Source organism: Saccopteryx bilineata, chromosome 3 (genome assembly GCF_036850765.1).
Source record: "Saccopteryx bilineata isolate mSacBil1 chromosome 3, mSacBil1_pri_phased_curated, whole genome shotgun sequence".
Lineage (NCBI taxonomy): Eukaryota > Metazoa > Chordata > Mammalia > Chiroptera > Emballonuridae > Saccopteryx > Saccopteryx bilineata.
In genome coordinates this window covers 90,157,919-90,173,078 of record NC_089492.1, presented here as the reverse complement: position 1 = coordinate 90,173,078, position 15,160 = coordinate 90,157,919, and the positions used below count along the sequence as shown (strand labels likewise).

Below are 15,160 nucleotides of genomic sequence, written 5' to 3'. Positions count from 1 at the left end.
TCTCCTCTCTAAAATAAATAAATAAATAAATAATTTTAAAAAAGACACTATACCACAGTATTTTAGCATAACTGCAACTGTACTTGAGGGAAAAAATTTATAAAAGCACAAGTTATTTTTAGATAAATGGATTTTATCATCTACGTTATATTCTTCAATATAGAAACTTTGTATGTACTACAATTTTTTTTTTCAGAGAGAGGGAGGGATAGACAGGGACAGACAGACAGGAACGGAGAAAGATGAGAAGCATCAATCATTAGTTTTTCATTGCGCGTTGCAACACCTTAGTTGTTCATTGATTGTTTTCTTATATGTGCCTTGACCGCGGGCCTTCAGCAGACCAAGTAACACCTTGCTTGAGCCAGCAACCTTGGGTTCAAGCTGGTGGGCTTTTTGCTCAAACCAGATGAGCCCGCACTCAATCTGGCGACCTCGGAGTCTCGAACCTGGGTCCTCTGCATCCCAGTCCAATGCTCTATCCACTGCGCCACTGCCTGGTCAGGCTGTTGTACAATTTTAACTTAGAAAAGATATTAAAAGAAAAACGCAGAAGAAATTAATGATATATCCAAGAATTTAATTCAAAGAACTATCTACCACAGACATTCTACTCATGCAAAAAAAAAAAACTTTTTTAATTTCAGAAAAGCCCCAAATGGTCTCATTTACTAAGATACATTTCATCTCTCATGGAAGTACATAACCTGAGAAAGGCAGAACTTTCACATCAGCATCTCGACCAACACGGGTCACCCAGCACAGCAGCTTTAGGAACAACGTAAGCAAAATAGTTCACACAAACTGAAGACAAACTTCAGTAAAAACAGTTTCAACTTTGAGATGACCTATAAGCACGTTTTAAAAGAGTGAAAAAATCTAGAACTGAAATATTTCCAAAACAGTGGGAGCAGAGGGAGCACAGAACAGTGAAAGTATAAAAAAACAAAAGAAAGCCAAAAGAAAAGAAAAGTGAAAGTATGGAGGCCTTTTTTCCTATTACAGAAAACAAGGTAATTTTTAAAATTTTTCTTACCTTAGCAACTTTGTGGTTGGCTGCAGTCTCATGAGATGTATTTTTTAAACCATCTTTAAGCTGTGTGATGAACAAATCATAACCCTCCGTACTAGAAATATCTATCTTTTCTAAACATGCTGACAAGAGCTGTTGTGCCTAAATGAAAAAAGATGACCACAGAAAATTAAACAACAGAAAATGTTAAGTTCATATCCTCATTCAAATATTTCACTTGTAATAATTCTGACAGGTTGCCTACTTTTACTTTTTTTAACAAACTGAATCAAATAATGATTTGAAGGGCTACTACCAAATTAAATGACAAAAAGCAGTGAATTCAGTGTGTTACAACACAATAAAGTTTCAATACACAGAAGGTATTATACACCAAAGTAAGATTTAAAAAAGCTTGATAAGCTGAAACTATGAACAAAAATGACAGAGGTAAAATTTTAAAGGCATAAATGTATGGTCCTTCAATGAACTTTACTGAAACTATATAAAACCGTAAGAGAAGACATTTACTAAGTCAGCAGGTAATATTTTAAAAAGCTCTTTGCATTGTTACCCATACATTTCATATAAACTACCTTAGTAGAAATATATGGTTGATATATAAAAAGAATATACTGCTGATCTAACCAAACGCAGGACCCCATATTTTAGGCAAGAGTGACAAATTAATGTGGTGTAATAAATGATGCCTGGGATGCTGGGTAGTCTACAAACATTATTAAGAAGGCAACAGAGTTGTAATTATTTATTTAAAATAAGAGAAATCCAGCAACAAATGTTAAAAGCCAGTAAGGTTAGAAAGGTGGTAGAAATCAGCTAAATACCTAGCATTTCAGTCAGTGTAATAGAAAAAATACTGAGTTGGGGGAGGAGCTATTTCGTACAAATTTTCAAATATTTTATTGTGATTCTGTAGTTTTTTTAATTTTTATTTATTTTTTCTGTAGTTCTTTTTAAAGTTGAACAGTATAATACCATCTTTCTGTGTAAATCTAAGTCCTTAATAAATGTATCACCTTTATTAAAATATCACCTGACCTAAATTTCTTAATTTAGGAAAAAATATTCAAAACAAGTAGAGCTAATTCTCTGTTCAAAGATTTTAGATGTGACTCCAGATCCAGAGAGTCTAAAGACAAAAATATTGCTACTGTTTTCAGAACTCTAACTTCCAGCCACATGATTTCAATATTAACATATAAAGAGAAGACTGTGATATGACACTAAGAGTGAAGTCTACGTGGAGATATGTTGATATCTTTTTTTAAAATGCTTTCTAGAGAGAATAAAATACCTCAAATGCACATTCACACTTTTCATGCTGTAAAAATAGAAAGTATTTTGTACTTATTTTATCAATTAACCAAACCAATCTCGATATGCAAAACAATAATCAACAACTTGGTATGAAGAAAGAAATAGCTCACTTTTTCAGGGAGCACAGCATTTTAATCTTTTATAGTATATTTAAGAATTTTTGAAACATATTTTCAAATTACATGATATGAACATCAATGCACACAAAAAATTTAAGTTGAATATACTTACAAATTAAGTAATGAATACGTAAACATACAGAAAAATGCATAAAGCTGAATTTTAAACTGGTATTGTTAAATGATATGACACAGCAAAGATTACTGGTTTTCCTTTAAAATGTACGTATTACTCCCCGTTTTGGTTTTTTGTGGTTGGTTTTTTTTTTGCTGTTGATTGATTTAGAGAGAGAGCAAAAAAGAGAGAGAGATAGAGGCAAGAACATCAATTTATTCTTATATGTGCCCTGACTAGAGATTGAACCAATAACCTTGTGCTTTAGGACCACGCTCTAAACAACCAAGCTATCCAAACAAGGCTCCTCCCTTTTTTTAATACTTGAAAAAAGTAAACAAACCACAGCCTGACCCGTGGTGGCAAGTGGATAGAGTGTCAACATGGGATGCTGAGGTCCCAGGTTTGAAACCCTTAGTCACCAGCTTGAGTGTGGGCTCATCCTGCTCAAGCACAAACTTACTAGTTTGAGCGTGAGGTCACCTGCTTGATCATAGGATCATCAACAGGAGCCCAAGGTCATTGGCTTGAGTCCAAACATCGCTGGTTTGAAGCCCAAGGTTGCTGGCTTCAACAAGGGGTCACTGGCTTGGCTGGATTCCCCCCTACCATCCCATCAAGGCACATATGAAAAGCAATCAATAAACAACTAAAGTGCTGCAACTGTAAGTTGACACTTCTTATCTCTCTCCCTTTTCTGTCCATCACTCCCTCCCCTCCTTCCTCCCTCCCTCCCTAATAAAATAAAATTAAATAAATAAACAAACCACATCTTTCCCAATCTTCTCAGTCTGATACGGTAATGTAACTAAAATTCTGTCCAACAGAGTAAATACGAAAAGGGGCATTTGTAAGAGAGTCTGTGAAAGAGAACAAGAAATGAAGAAAAAGAGTCTACAAGGGAGGAGGGAGGAAGGAAACAGGGAAGGTGGGAGGGTCATGCGGCACTGTGTGCTCTTTCCCTGGCCTTTGCCCTCTCTCCCTTTCCCGGACTGGGAAATGACACTTGCAGCAGCTGCTTTGGACTCACAAAACAGAAGCTAAATATTGAAGTAAGCAATGCTACCCCTACACTTAGCCCTGCACTGTTACTGGAAAGAAACTATACTGTTTAAGCCATTGGGGGTCTCTGTTACAGTGGTTTAATCGGAACAGTTTACCCTTAAATATCACTTCAACAAGTATCAGGTAATTACTCACAAAAAAGACAAGCATTTAAATAAAGTTGTGATCAATAAGTTAATTCTTTTTTTTATAGGGCTATTTAAAAGGATAACCTAATTTCACTTAACAACTAATAGATCTAAGATTACAATAAGTAGAAAAAAAGTAGATTGATACTTATTTCAACTTACCTCTGTAACAGGTAATTCAAGCTGAACCACATCATCCTGCTTTGAAACTGGAGTCTGCAGAGCAGTGTCTAACAACAAGATTCCATTAAGGTCCTTCCTACACCCTACTGCATAGTCATCCACAAATATAACTTTGTCCACGGCAGAAATATACTGACATTTCACCTGTCCACCTGGTTTAGCTGTTAAAAGAACAAAAATTCAACACTTAAGATTTTAAGACCAATAGTCTATCAAAGATAAATGTTTAAATAGCAACTAAATACAATATATAATACTGGACTGGGGAAAAAAATTGCTCTAAACAACATTAAAACAACTGATTAACCTGACCAGTGGTGGTACAATAGACAGTGTTAACCTGGGACACTGAGGTCCCAGGTTGAAACTCATAGGTTGCTAGCTTGAGCATGGGCTCATCCGGCTTCAGTGCAAGCTCACCAGCTTGAGTGCAGGGTCACCAACCTGAGCTTGGGATCATCAACATAATCCCATGGTCACTGGCTCGAAGCCCAAGGTCAGTGGCTTGGCTGGAGCCCTCCAATGAAGGCATGTATGAGAAGTAATCAACGAACAACTAAAGTGCTGCAACTACAAGTTGATGCTTCTCATCTCTCTCCCTTCCTGTCTATCTAGAAAAAAAAAACTGATTATATTGGAATATAAGTATCAATGTGAAATTATCAACTTGACAACTACATTGCTGTTATAAAAGATAATATCACTGTTCTTAGAAATAAACAGAAATAGCACGGGGTAGAGAGATAAGATATATGCAACTTACTCTCAATAGAACAAAAGTAGTATGTATGTGTATGTGAGGGAATTATAAGCAAACTTGATAAAGTATTTAAAGTTAGTAGAAATAAGTAAAGAAAACTCTTTCTACTTTACTAACTCAAAATTAAATTGTTTGAAACAAAGTTTTTAAATATTCAACATTTTTAGTCACTTTCTGCAAAACTCAATAAGCATAAAGTCAGCATGGACAGTTTCTAGGTAACTATCCCAAAAGTTCTTAAGAGCTTTTATAACTGAGATAAAATTATGCAAAATGTTTATAACCTAAATTAAGAGAACTATAGTAATAAAGCCTCTAGTTCAACTACCACCGAAAAAACAGGCAGCTAACACTGAAGATGGATATTCCCTAAGTTTCTACCGAGTCAATATTGGAGTAAAAAGAAAAAGTGAATATACTTAACCATAAAATTTCTCAGTATTAAAGTATGATAGAATTTAAAAGTCTTATAAAAGACAAGAGCTTTAAATATAATATTTTTAAAAATGTTCAGAAAAGATAACATCAGATTCTCCATTTATATGTACTTATAAGAGGTGTACAAGGAGATTAATATTAAGCATTTCTGCCACAAATTCACAGTCTCTGTAAAAAGACTTTAAAGAATGACCAATTATGCCCTGGCCAGTTGTTTCAACGGATAGTGTCAGCCCGGTGTATGGACGTCCCAGGTGCAATTCCTGGTCAAGGCACACAAGAGAAGCAACCATCTGTTTCTCTTCCCTTCCCTCTCCCCCTTCTCTACCTCTTCCTCTCCTGGCAACCCCAGGATTCCATATAATTGTCAGTAGATATTCTGCAGGTCGTAACTGTAAAAAAAGTCAAAACTGTTTTCTGAACTTCTTACACTATGCAATACAAGCACTGAAAGGCTCAATTGGTTCAAGTGTTGGTCCTGGGTGCTGAGGATAGCTCAGTTGGTCCGAGTGTGTCAGCCTCAAGAGCTAAAAACAGCTCAGTTGATACGAGCATTGGCCCCAGACAGGGGTTGCTGGGTGCAACCCGGTCAGGGAGCATATGGGAGTCTGTCTCACTATCTCCCCTCCTCTCACTTAAAAAAAATTTAAAAAAAGAATGACCAATTGTGAAAGAGACTTTCAATGGAGCATGGGGAGGCACAATGCAGGGGTTGGAGGTGAGACTGAGGATGTTATACTGAGTGGGACACCTGAAACCATGTTAACACAATAAATTAAAAATTAAGCAGAAAAATTAAAAATAAATCAGAGGCCTACCCATCAACCTCTAGGACAACTATAAAACATGTTACAATCAATGAATATTACTGTTGGTTTTCTTCCCAGATTATTATAGTTCTCTTAGGTTCTAATAAAAAGTTTGAGGGCATTACAAAACTGATTAGGAACTAATTCATTATCTATATAAAACAAAGGAAAATAAAACCATACTATATTTATACAGTTCAGTCCCAGATCTGGAGAGTCCAATGTATGATAGTATAGAAGGAAAACAATCTCTGAAATATAATAAAATAGGACTATATAGCCAGCACTTCTAATCTCTCGGTAAAAACCAGAGGAAACAATACTAATTATAGAAATTTAGAATAAAATTGTGTAAAAACTTTAAAGACAGTTTCAAAACTCATCAACTATAGTATTTTTAGACTATTCTATTTTTTAAAGGTTTTATTTATTAGTTTTAGAGAGAGGATACAGAGAGAGAAGGGAGAAGGAGCAGGAAGCATCAACTCTTAGTAGTTGCTTCATGTATGTGCCTTGACTAGACAAACCCAGGGATTCAAACCAGCAACCTCAGCGTTCCAGGTTGACATTTCATCCACAGCACCACCAAAGGTCAGACTAGACTATTCTATTTATTAGCAGTTTAGGTTCATAGCAAAACTGAGCAGAAGGTACAACAATTTCCCTGCCTTCTCTCCCCCCACCACAATTCACTATAATTTCTCTTTAAAAAAACTACAAAGTCTACTTAATTGTTTTTAGGATGTGTAATCAGGTAAAACAATAAAAATCATAACTTTAAAACTATCCCTAGAGGTTTTAAATTGAGTGTCCAGGCAACCCCAGGATTCCATATAATTGTCAGTAGATATTCTGCAGGTCATAACTGTATAAAAAGTCAAAACTGTTTTCTGAACTTCTTACACTATGCAATACAAGCACTGAAAGGAATGCAGTGACGAAGTGCAGTCTTGTTGGCAATTTCTTCAGAGGTCTCTCAGGCCTGTCCATATAAAAGAGCATGCAGTAGGGCCATGATCATTCAGATGAGTCCATTCTCGTTTTGTCCTGGGCTAAGGAAGGCCTTCGTAAGCGGTAAATGCTGTACTGCACTGCACAGTGGGGAAAAAAGTAAGTGCGCTGATATCAGCCATACTGCCTGTCCCAAGGCTCTTCCTGCTTAGATGACTAACTATATCATAACTAATTACATATGCAAAGATCATACTTCCAAATAAGGACACATTCTGAGTTTCCTTGTGAAATGATTTTTTTTTTTGTATTTTTCTGAAGTTGGAAATGGGGAGGCAGTCAGACAGACACCCGCATGAGCCCGACAGGGATCCACCCGGCATGCCCACCAGGAGGTGATGCTCTGCCCATCTGGGGTGTCGCTCTGCTGCAAATAGAGGCATTCTAGTGCCTGAGGCAGAGGCCACAGAGCCATCCTCAGCACCCGGGCCAACTTTGCTCCAATGGAGCCTTGGTTGCGGGAGAGGAAGAAAGAGACAGAGAGGAAGGAGAGGGGGAGGGGTGGAGAAGCAGATGGGCGCTTCTCCTGTGTGCCCTGGCCGGGAATCGAACCTGGGACTCCCACACGCCAGGCCAACACTCTACCACTGAGCCAACAGAACAGGACCTTGAAAATGAATTTTGAGGGAAGATTATTCAACTCAATACCAACCTTTTTCCTGATTCTTAGCCTAAAAAATAGGGGAAAGAGTTTTGTTAATATAATCTGATTAGATTTTACTGATCTGCCGTTAGACAAGTCCTTAATTTCTGTGAAGGAAAAATTCCCTGCAGTGAAGAAAGAATATTTTGTGGAATTTTTCACCTTCTTACATGTTTGAGCAAAACATTTCTTTTTTTTTTTTTAATATTTTATTTATTGATTTTTTTTAGAGAGAGAGGAGTGAGAGAGACAGAGAGAGAGAGAAGGGGGAGGAGCAGGAAGCATCAACTCCCATATGTGCCTTGACCAGGCAAGCCCAAGGTTTCGAACCGGCGACCTCAGTGTTCCAGGTGGACGCTTTATCCCACTGCGCCACCACAGGTCAGGCCAACATTTCTTATTTAACAAACATCACAATGAAGGACAGAAATTCTCTTACTTCAGTTAAAAATAAAATCCATGTGTGCTTAAGTCTGACCTAGCAAAGACTATTTGTAAAGCAAAAAACAATCATAGATTTCACAATAAGAGGTAAATTTCAATGTTTAATTTTAGTTTATACTATTTTTTTTTTAGATTTTATTTATTCATTTTTATTAGAGAGGGGAGAGAGAGACAGAGGGAGAGGGAGAGATGGGAGAGGGAGAGATGGGAGAGGGAGAGATGGGAGAGGGAGAGATGGGAGAGGGAGAGATGGGAGAGGGAGAGATGGGAGAGGGAGAGATGGGAGAGGGAGAGATGGGAGAGGGAGAGATGGGAGAGGGAGAGATGGGAGAGGGAGAGATGGGAGAGGGAGAGATGGAGAGGGAGAGATGGAGAGGGAGAGATGGAGAGGGAGAGATGGAGAGGGAGAGGGAGAGGGAGAGGGAGAGGGAGAGGGAGAGGGAGAGGGAGAGGGAGAGGGAGAGGGAGAGGGAGAGGGAGAGGGAGAGGGAGAGGGAGAGGGAGACGGAGAGGGAGAGGGAGACGAAGAGAGCAGGGGGAGGAGCTGGAAGCATCAACTCCCATATGTGCCTTGACCAGGCAAGCCTGGGGTTTTGAACCGGTGACCTCAGCGTTCCAGGTCAACGCTTTATCCACTGCGCCACCACAGGTCAAGCTAATTTTAGTTTATAACAATAACAACTCCAAGCACCTAAAGGTCCATAAAAAAGATCAAGAAACCTATATTATTAGAGTCTGTGTTATTCAGTAAGGAAACATTTTTTCAAACTCCTGTAAAATAAGAGCATCTTAAGTTCTACTTCTATCTCCCATGCCTATCTTTAAAAAAATTAAATCCAGGCCCTGGCCGGTTGGCTAAGTGGTAGAGCGTCGGCCTGGCGTGCAGAAGTCCCGGGTTCGATTCCCGGCCAGGGCACACAGGAGAGGCGCCCATCTGCTTCTCCACCCCTCCCCCTCTCCTTCCTCTCTGTCTCTCTCTTCCCCTCCCGCAGCCAAGGCTCCATTGGAGCAAAGATGGCCTGGGCGCTGGGGATGGCTCCTTGGCCTCTGCCCCAGGTGTTAGAGTGGCTCTGGTAGCAACAGAGCGGCCCCCTGGAGGGGCAGAGCATCGCCCCCTGGTGGGTGTGCCGGGTGGATCCCAGTCGGCGCATGCGGGAGTCTGACTGTCTCTCCCCGTTTCCAGCTTCAGAAAAATACAAAAAAAAAAAAAAAAATTAAATCCCATTTTGGCATAAACCAGTTATTTAACAGTTTTGTTTGCTTTATGAGGTTAGTGTCTGAACTGAAATTTCTAAAAAAAAAAGATAAGCTATACTTAACTGTTTGTTATGGCTTCAAGAAATGTTGGCTAAAAAGTTATTTAGGGTTCCTAAGTAGGGGAAAACATTGCTGCACATACCCTATACTACATACTGCACATTGTTGTATTTTTGTATAGAAGATATTTGTAAAAAAGACTTTTAAACCTACATGGATAAAGTCAAGAAAACGTTTTTCAGCAGGAAACATTAAGAGGAAAAACTCAAATGTCTTCCTACCTACACCAAAGACCAGCAAACTTCTGGTGAAAAGGGTCAGACAGTAAATATTTTAAACTTCAAGTGATGTAAGATCTCTCTCACAATTATTCAACTCTGCCATGATACCCCAAAAGCAGCCATAAACAACATGTAAATAAATGAGTGTGGATATATGTTCCAATAACACTTTAGTTACAAAATCAGGAGAAAGTATGACAGTCACAGAGGTGGTAGCAGGCCATAGTTTACAGACCCAACAGACACTATGATGACTAACAAAACAGATATTCTTTCTAAGCAGGAGAAATTTTACAAAAATAGGTTAAAAATTCAAAGGCAAACACAATAAACTGCTGAAAACTAATGAAAAAAACATAGAAAGCAACCAGTGAAAAGCTGATGTTACTTAAAAGTAATATTCATACAACATAATAAACAGTTCAAATGCTATAGAGATGTTTACCTGGAACCTACTATGTACTCTTATTGACCAACACCACTCCATTAAATTTAATTTCTAAATTAAAAAAAAATAAACACATTTATCATTAAAACCCTGGGGTTCCTTAGGAAGTGAACCATATTTTTTTTAAATACTGAAAAAAATTCTATCTCCAACAAAAATATCCTTCAGGAATGAACATAAGATAAAAACAGTCTCAAATAAAGGAATATGAAAAAGAAATTTCGCCAGCAAACTGCTCAAAATGAACTGCTAAGAGAAGTTCATCAAACAGATGAGAAATGACTTCAGAATGAGGGAAAAGCAGAAATGATGATTCTTCACCTCAGTTATTTAAAATGTATTTGACAACTAAAAGCAAAAATCATTACTTTGTCTGACAGGGTTTTCAATGTATGTAAATGTAGTAAGTCAACTATAACTTTTGTACATTCCACACAAAATGATAAAATAGTTATTCTAAATAGATTGTGAAAAGTATGTATCATATATTGTAATCCCTCAAGTAACTACAAAAAAATAATTATAGTTAAAAACAAATTAAAACAATTTTACAATCAAATAATCAAAAAAACAGAAAAGTTACAGAAAAAAAATAAATATATAATAAAATGAAATATTTAAATCAAAATATTTATATTAAATATAAGTGCCCTAAATATGCCAACTGACAGATTATCAGAATGAACTTAAACATAGACACACACTAACCAAGTCTATGGCACCTATAAGAAAATTTTGGCCCTGGCCGGTTGGCTCAGTGGTGGAGCGTCGGCCTGGCGTGCAGGAGTCCCGGGTTCAATTCCCGGCCAGGGCACACAGGAGAGGCGCCCATCTGCCTCTCCACCCCTCCCCCTCTCCTTCCTCTCTGTCTTTCTCTTCCCCTCCTGCAGCCGAGGCTCCATTGGAGCAAAAGATGGCCCGGGCGCTGGGGATGGCTCCATGGCCTCTGCCCCAGGCGCTAGAGTGGCTCTGGTCGCAACAGAGCGACGCCCCGGATGGGCAGAGCATCGCCCCCTGGTGGGCATGCCGGGTGGATCCTGGTCGGGCGCATGCGGGAGTCTATCTGACTGCCTCCCTGTTTCCAGCTTCAGAAAATTTCAAAAAAAAGAAAACTTCACCCTTCTAAAAGGGTAAACACAAAGGATGAAAAAAGGATATATAATGCAAAGGTAAATTTTAAAAGACAGAATATCTAGCCCTGACCAGGTAGTTCAGTTGGTTAGAGTGTCATCCCAACATGCCAAGGTTGCAGGTTCAATATCAGGTTAGGATACAAATAAGAATCAACCAATGAATTTCTAACAACAAATCAATGTCTCTCTCTTTCTCAAATAAACTTTTTTTTTAAAATTTTTATTCAGTGAAAGGAGGGGAGGCAGGGCAAAAGACTCCTGCATGTGCCCTGACAGGGATCCCCCTAGCAAGATCATTAGGGGGCGATTCTCTGCCCATCTGGTCGTTGCTCTGTTGCTCAACAACCAAGCTCTTCTTAGCACCTGAGGCAGAGGCCGCCATCCTCAGAGCCCGAGGCCAACTTGTTCCAATCAAGCCATGGCTACAGGAGAGGAAGAAAGAGAGCGAGAAGGGAGAGGGGAAGGGGTAGAGAAGCAGATGTGTGCTTCTCCTGTGTGCCCTAACCAGGAATTGAACCTGGGACATCCACAAACTGAGCCAAAGCTCTACCACTGACCCAACCAGCGAAGGTGAAATCAACAGTTGTTCTTTTTTTAAAAAAAGAGAGAGTATATATTCAGAGTAAAAAAAAAAATCTCTAAGATAAAAAAATTACATTAAAAAAGGGTCAATTTGCCTGACCAGGTGGTGGCGCAGTGGATAGAGCGTCGGACTGGGATGCAGAAGGACCCAGGTTCGAGACCCCGAGGTCACCAGCTTGAGCACGGGCTCATCTGGCTTGAGCAAACAGCTCACTAGCTTGGACCCAAGGTCCCTGGCTCCAGCAGGGGGTTACTCGGTCTGCTGAAGGCCCACGGTCAAGGCACATGTGAGAAAGCAATCAATGAACAACTAAGAAGTCGCAACGCGCAACGAGAAACTGATGATTGATGCTTCTCATCTCTCTCCGTTCCTATCTCTGCCTCTGTAAAAAAAAAAAAAAAAAAAAGACTGAAAAGAATAAAGTCAATATGTCATTCCTTTTTCAAAAAAAAGGGTCAATTTGCAAAGCAAAAACAATCCTGAATACATATATAACTAACAGAACTTCAAAATGCAAAAAACAAAATTAACAACTGAAAGAAATAGGCATCCATAATTACAGCTGGAGACTTCAACATTCCCCTTTCAGTAATTGACAGACTAATAGAAAGAAAACTAGTGGAGACAGAAACTGGACACCATCAACCAATGACATTTATAGAATATTACACCAATCAAAAGTAGAATAACCATTTTTTTCAAGTGTTCACAGAACATTCATCAATACAGATCATATCCTGGGTCCTAAAACAGATTCTAACAAAAATAAAATAAATAAAAGTACGTTATCTGACTATAATGAATTTAAGTAGGAATCAATAACAAATATAACAGGAAACCCCTACTTGAACTTAAACAACATACTTCTAAATAATCCATTGGTCAACGAATAAGTCTCAGGTAATTAAAATGTTTAATTGAATGAAAATGAAAATACATCAAATTTTGTCATATGCAACTAAAGCAATGTTAAGAGTGAAATCTAAAGCAATGTTTAGAGTGAGATTTACAGGAATTAAATGTTTATATTAGGGTAGGGAAGGGGCTCTCAAAATCAACAACCTAAGATTCTTGTTTAAAGAAACAAGAAAAACAAAAGCAAAATAAAACCAAAACAAGCAAAAGAAAAGAGATACAGCAAAACTCAATGAAACCAAAAACAAAAAAAAGAGAAAAATCAATTCAAGCAAAAAATAGTTTTTAGCCTGACCCGGTGGTGGAACAGTGAATAGAGCCTCGATCTGGGATACTAAGGACCCAGGTTCGAAAACCCAAGGTTGCTAGCTTGAGGAAGGGGTCGCTGGTTTGAGAATGGGATCATTGGCTCAGCTGGAGCCCCCCAATCAAGGAATATATAAGAAAGGAATCAATGAATAACTAAGGTGCTGCAACTATGAGTTGATGTTCCTCATCACTCTCCCTTCCTATCTGTCCCTGTCTCTCTCTCTCGCTTAAAAAAAAAAAAAAAAAAAAAAATTTAAATATCAATGAAATTGTAGCCTGACCAGGCAGTGGCACAGTGGATAGAGCATCGGACTGGGATGCAGAGGACCCAGGTTCGAGACCCCGAGGTCGCCAGCTTGAGCGCCGGCTCATCTGGTTTGAGCAAAGCTCACCAGCTTGGACCCAAAGTCGCTGGCTTGAGCAAGGGGTTACTCGGTCTGCTGTAGCCCCACAGTCAAGGCACATATGAGAAAGCAATCAATGAACAACTAAGGTGTTGCAACGAAAAACTAATGATTGATGCTTCTCATCTCTCTCCGTTCCTGTCTGTCTGTACCTATCTATCCATCTCTCTGACTCTCTCTCTGTCCTTGTAAAACAAACAAACAAAAAAAAGACTGAATAGTTTCATCCTAAGATCAGGAGCAAGGTAACATGTACTCCCTCACCATTCCTATTCTATATCATACTGATAGATGGAGCTGCTACAGTAAGGAAAGAAATGAGAAGTTAAAAATCACATATTAGAAAGGAAGAAATTAAACTGTCCCTATTAACAGACAACATGGTTACCTATGTAGAAAAATCCCAGGAAATCTAAAATAAAAACAAAACTACTAGAGCTAATAAATGAGTTTGACAAGGTTCAGTAAACAAAATTAATATCAAAATCAAAGATCAATCTGCAACTGAAATTTACAAAAAACAACCTGAAGAGGTTGGTGGTGCAATGGGTAGAGCACCCATCTGGGACACTGAGGTCCGAGGTTTGAAACCCTGAAGTCGCCTGCTAGAGTGCAAGCTCACCAGCTTGAGCACGGGATCGCCAGCTTGAGCATGGAATTATAGACATGACCCCATGGTTGCTGGCTTGAGCAAGGGGTCACTGGCTTAGCTGGAGAACCCCCACTACCCTATCAAGACACGTATGAGAAAGAAATCAAATAACTTAGTGCCACAACTACTAGTTAATGCTTCTCTTCTCTCTCCCTTCCTGTCAGTCTGTCCCTATATGTCCCTCCCTCTTTCTCTCTCCTTCCAATGCACTAAAAAAAAAAAAAAAATTAACAGTTTATATCTCTAAAACATAAAATACTTAAGATACATACCTAATAAAAAGTATACAGGATATATATGCTGAAAAGTACAGAAGATTGATTAAAAAAATCAAAGAAGATCTAACTAAAACCATGGTCATGGACTGGAAGAGTCTACACAGTAAAGACATCAATAATCCCAGAATTTGTCGGCCTGGCGTGCAGGAGTCCCGGTTCAATTCCCGGCCAGGGCACACAGGAGAAGTGCCCATCTTCTTTTCCACCCCTCCTCCTCTCCTCTCTGTCTCTCTCTTCCCCTCCCGCAGCCGAGGCTCCATTGGAGCAGAGTTGGCCTCAGCGCTGAAGATGGCTTTGTGGCCTCTGCCTCAGGTGCTAGAATGGCTCTGGTTGTGGCAGAGCGCCGCCCCAGATGGGCAGAGCATCGCCCCCTGGTGGGCATGCTGGGTGGATCCCGGTCGGGCGCATGTAGGAGTCTGTCTTACTGCCTCCCCGTTTCCAACTTAAGAAAAATACAAAAAAAAAAAAAAAAAATCCCAGAATTGCTCTATAGATTTAATGCAATTTCTATCAAAATCACAGCAGAATTTTTTAGATATAAACTGATTCTAAATTTTATTTGAAAAGGCAAATGAACTGGAATAGCCAAAACAATTTTGATAAAGAATAAAGTTGGACAAATCACAGGATTTTAGGACTTACTTATAATGAAAGTGTAAAATGTAGTGCTGAGAAATGGATAGACATATAGAACCATGGAACAAAACAGAATCCAGAGATAGACTGACATAAACATGGCCATTTGATATTCTTTTTAATTGTGGCAAATTATATGATACATAACAAAATTTTCCATTTTAATCATTTTTAACTATACAATTCAGTGGCATTAAAT

The 15,160-nt window shown here is 38.8% G+C and overlaps 1 protein-coding gene across 10 annotated transcripts in view; it reads right to left on the bottom strand.

Moving 5' to 3' along the window:
- The window catches only part of BIRC6 (baculoviral IAP repeat containing 6), a 247,818-nt gene that overhangs the window by 209,130 nt on the left and 23,528 nt on the right, over nucleotides 1–15,160 (bottom strand). For all 10 annotated transcript variants that reach the window (XR_010730270.1, XM_066266863.1, XM_066266865.1 and 7 more), the window contains exons 2-3: nucleotides 3,940–4,121; nucleotides 1,037–1,174 (exon numbers count right to left, since the gene is read on the bottom strand). Coding sequence is in view for 9 of the 10 variants with exons in the window: in XM_066266863.1 (XP_066122960.1) it covers nucleotides 1,037–1,174; nucleotides 3,940–4,121 (320 nt within the window). In the remaining variant the exon portion in view is untranslated. The remainder of the gene's footprint in view (nucleotides 1–1,036; nucleotides 1,175–3,939; nucleotides 4,122–15,160) is intronic.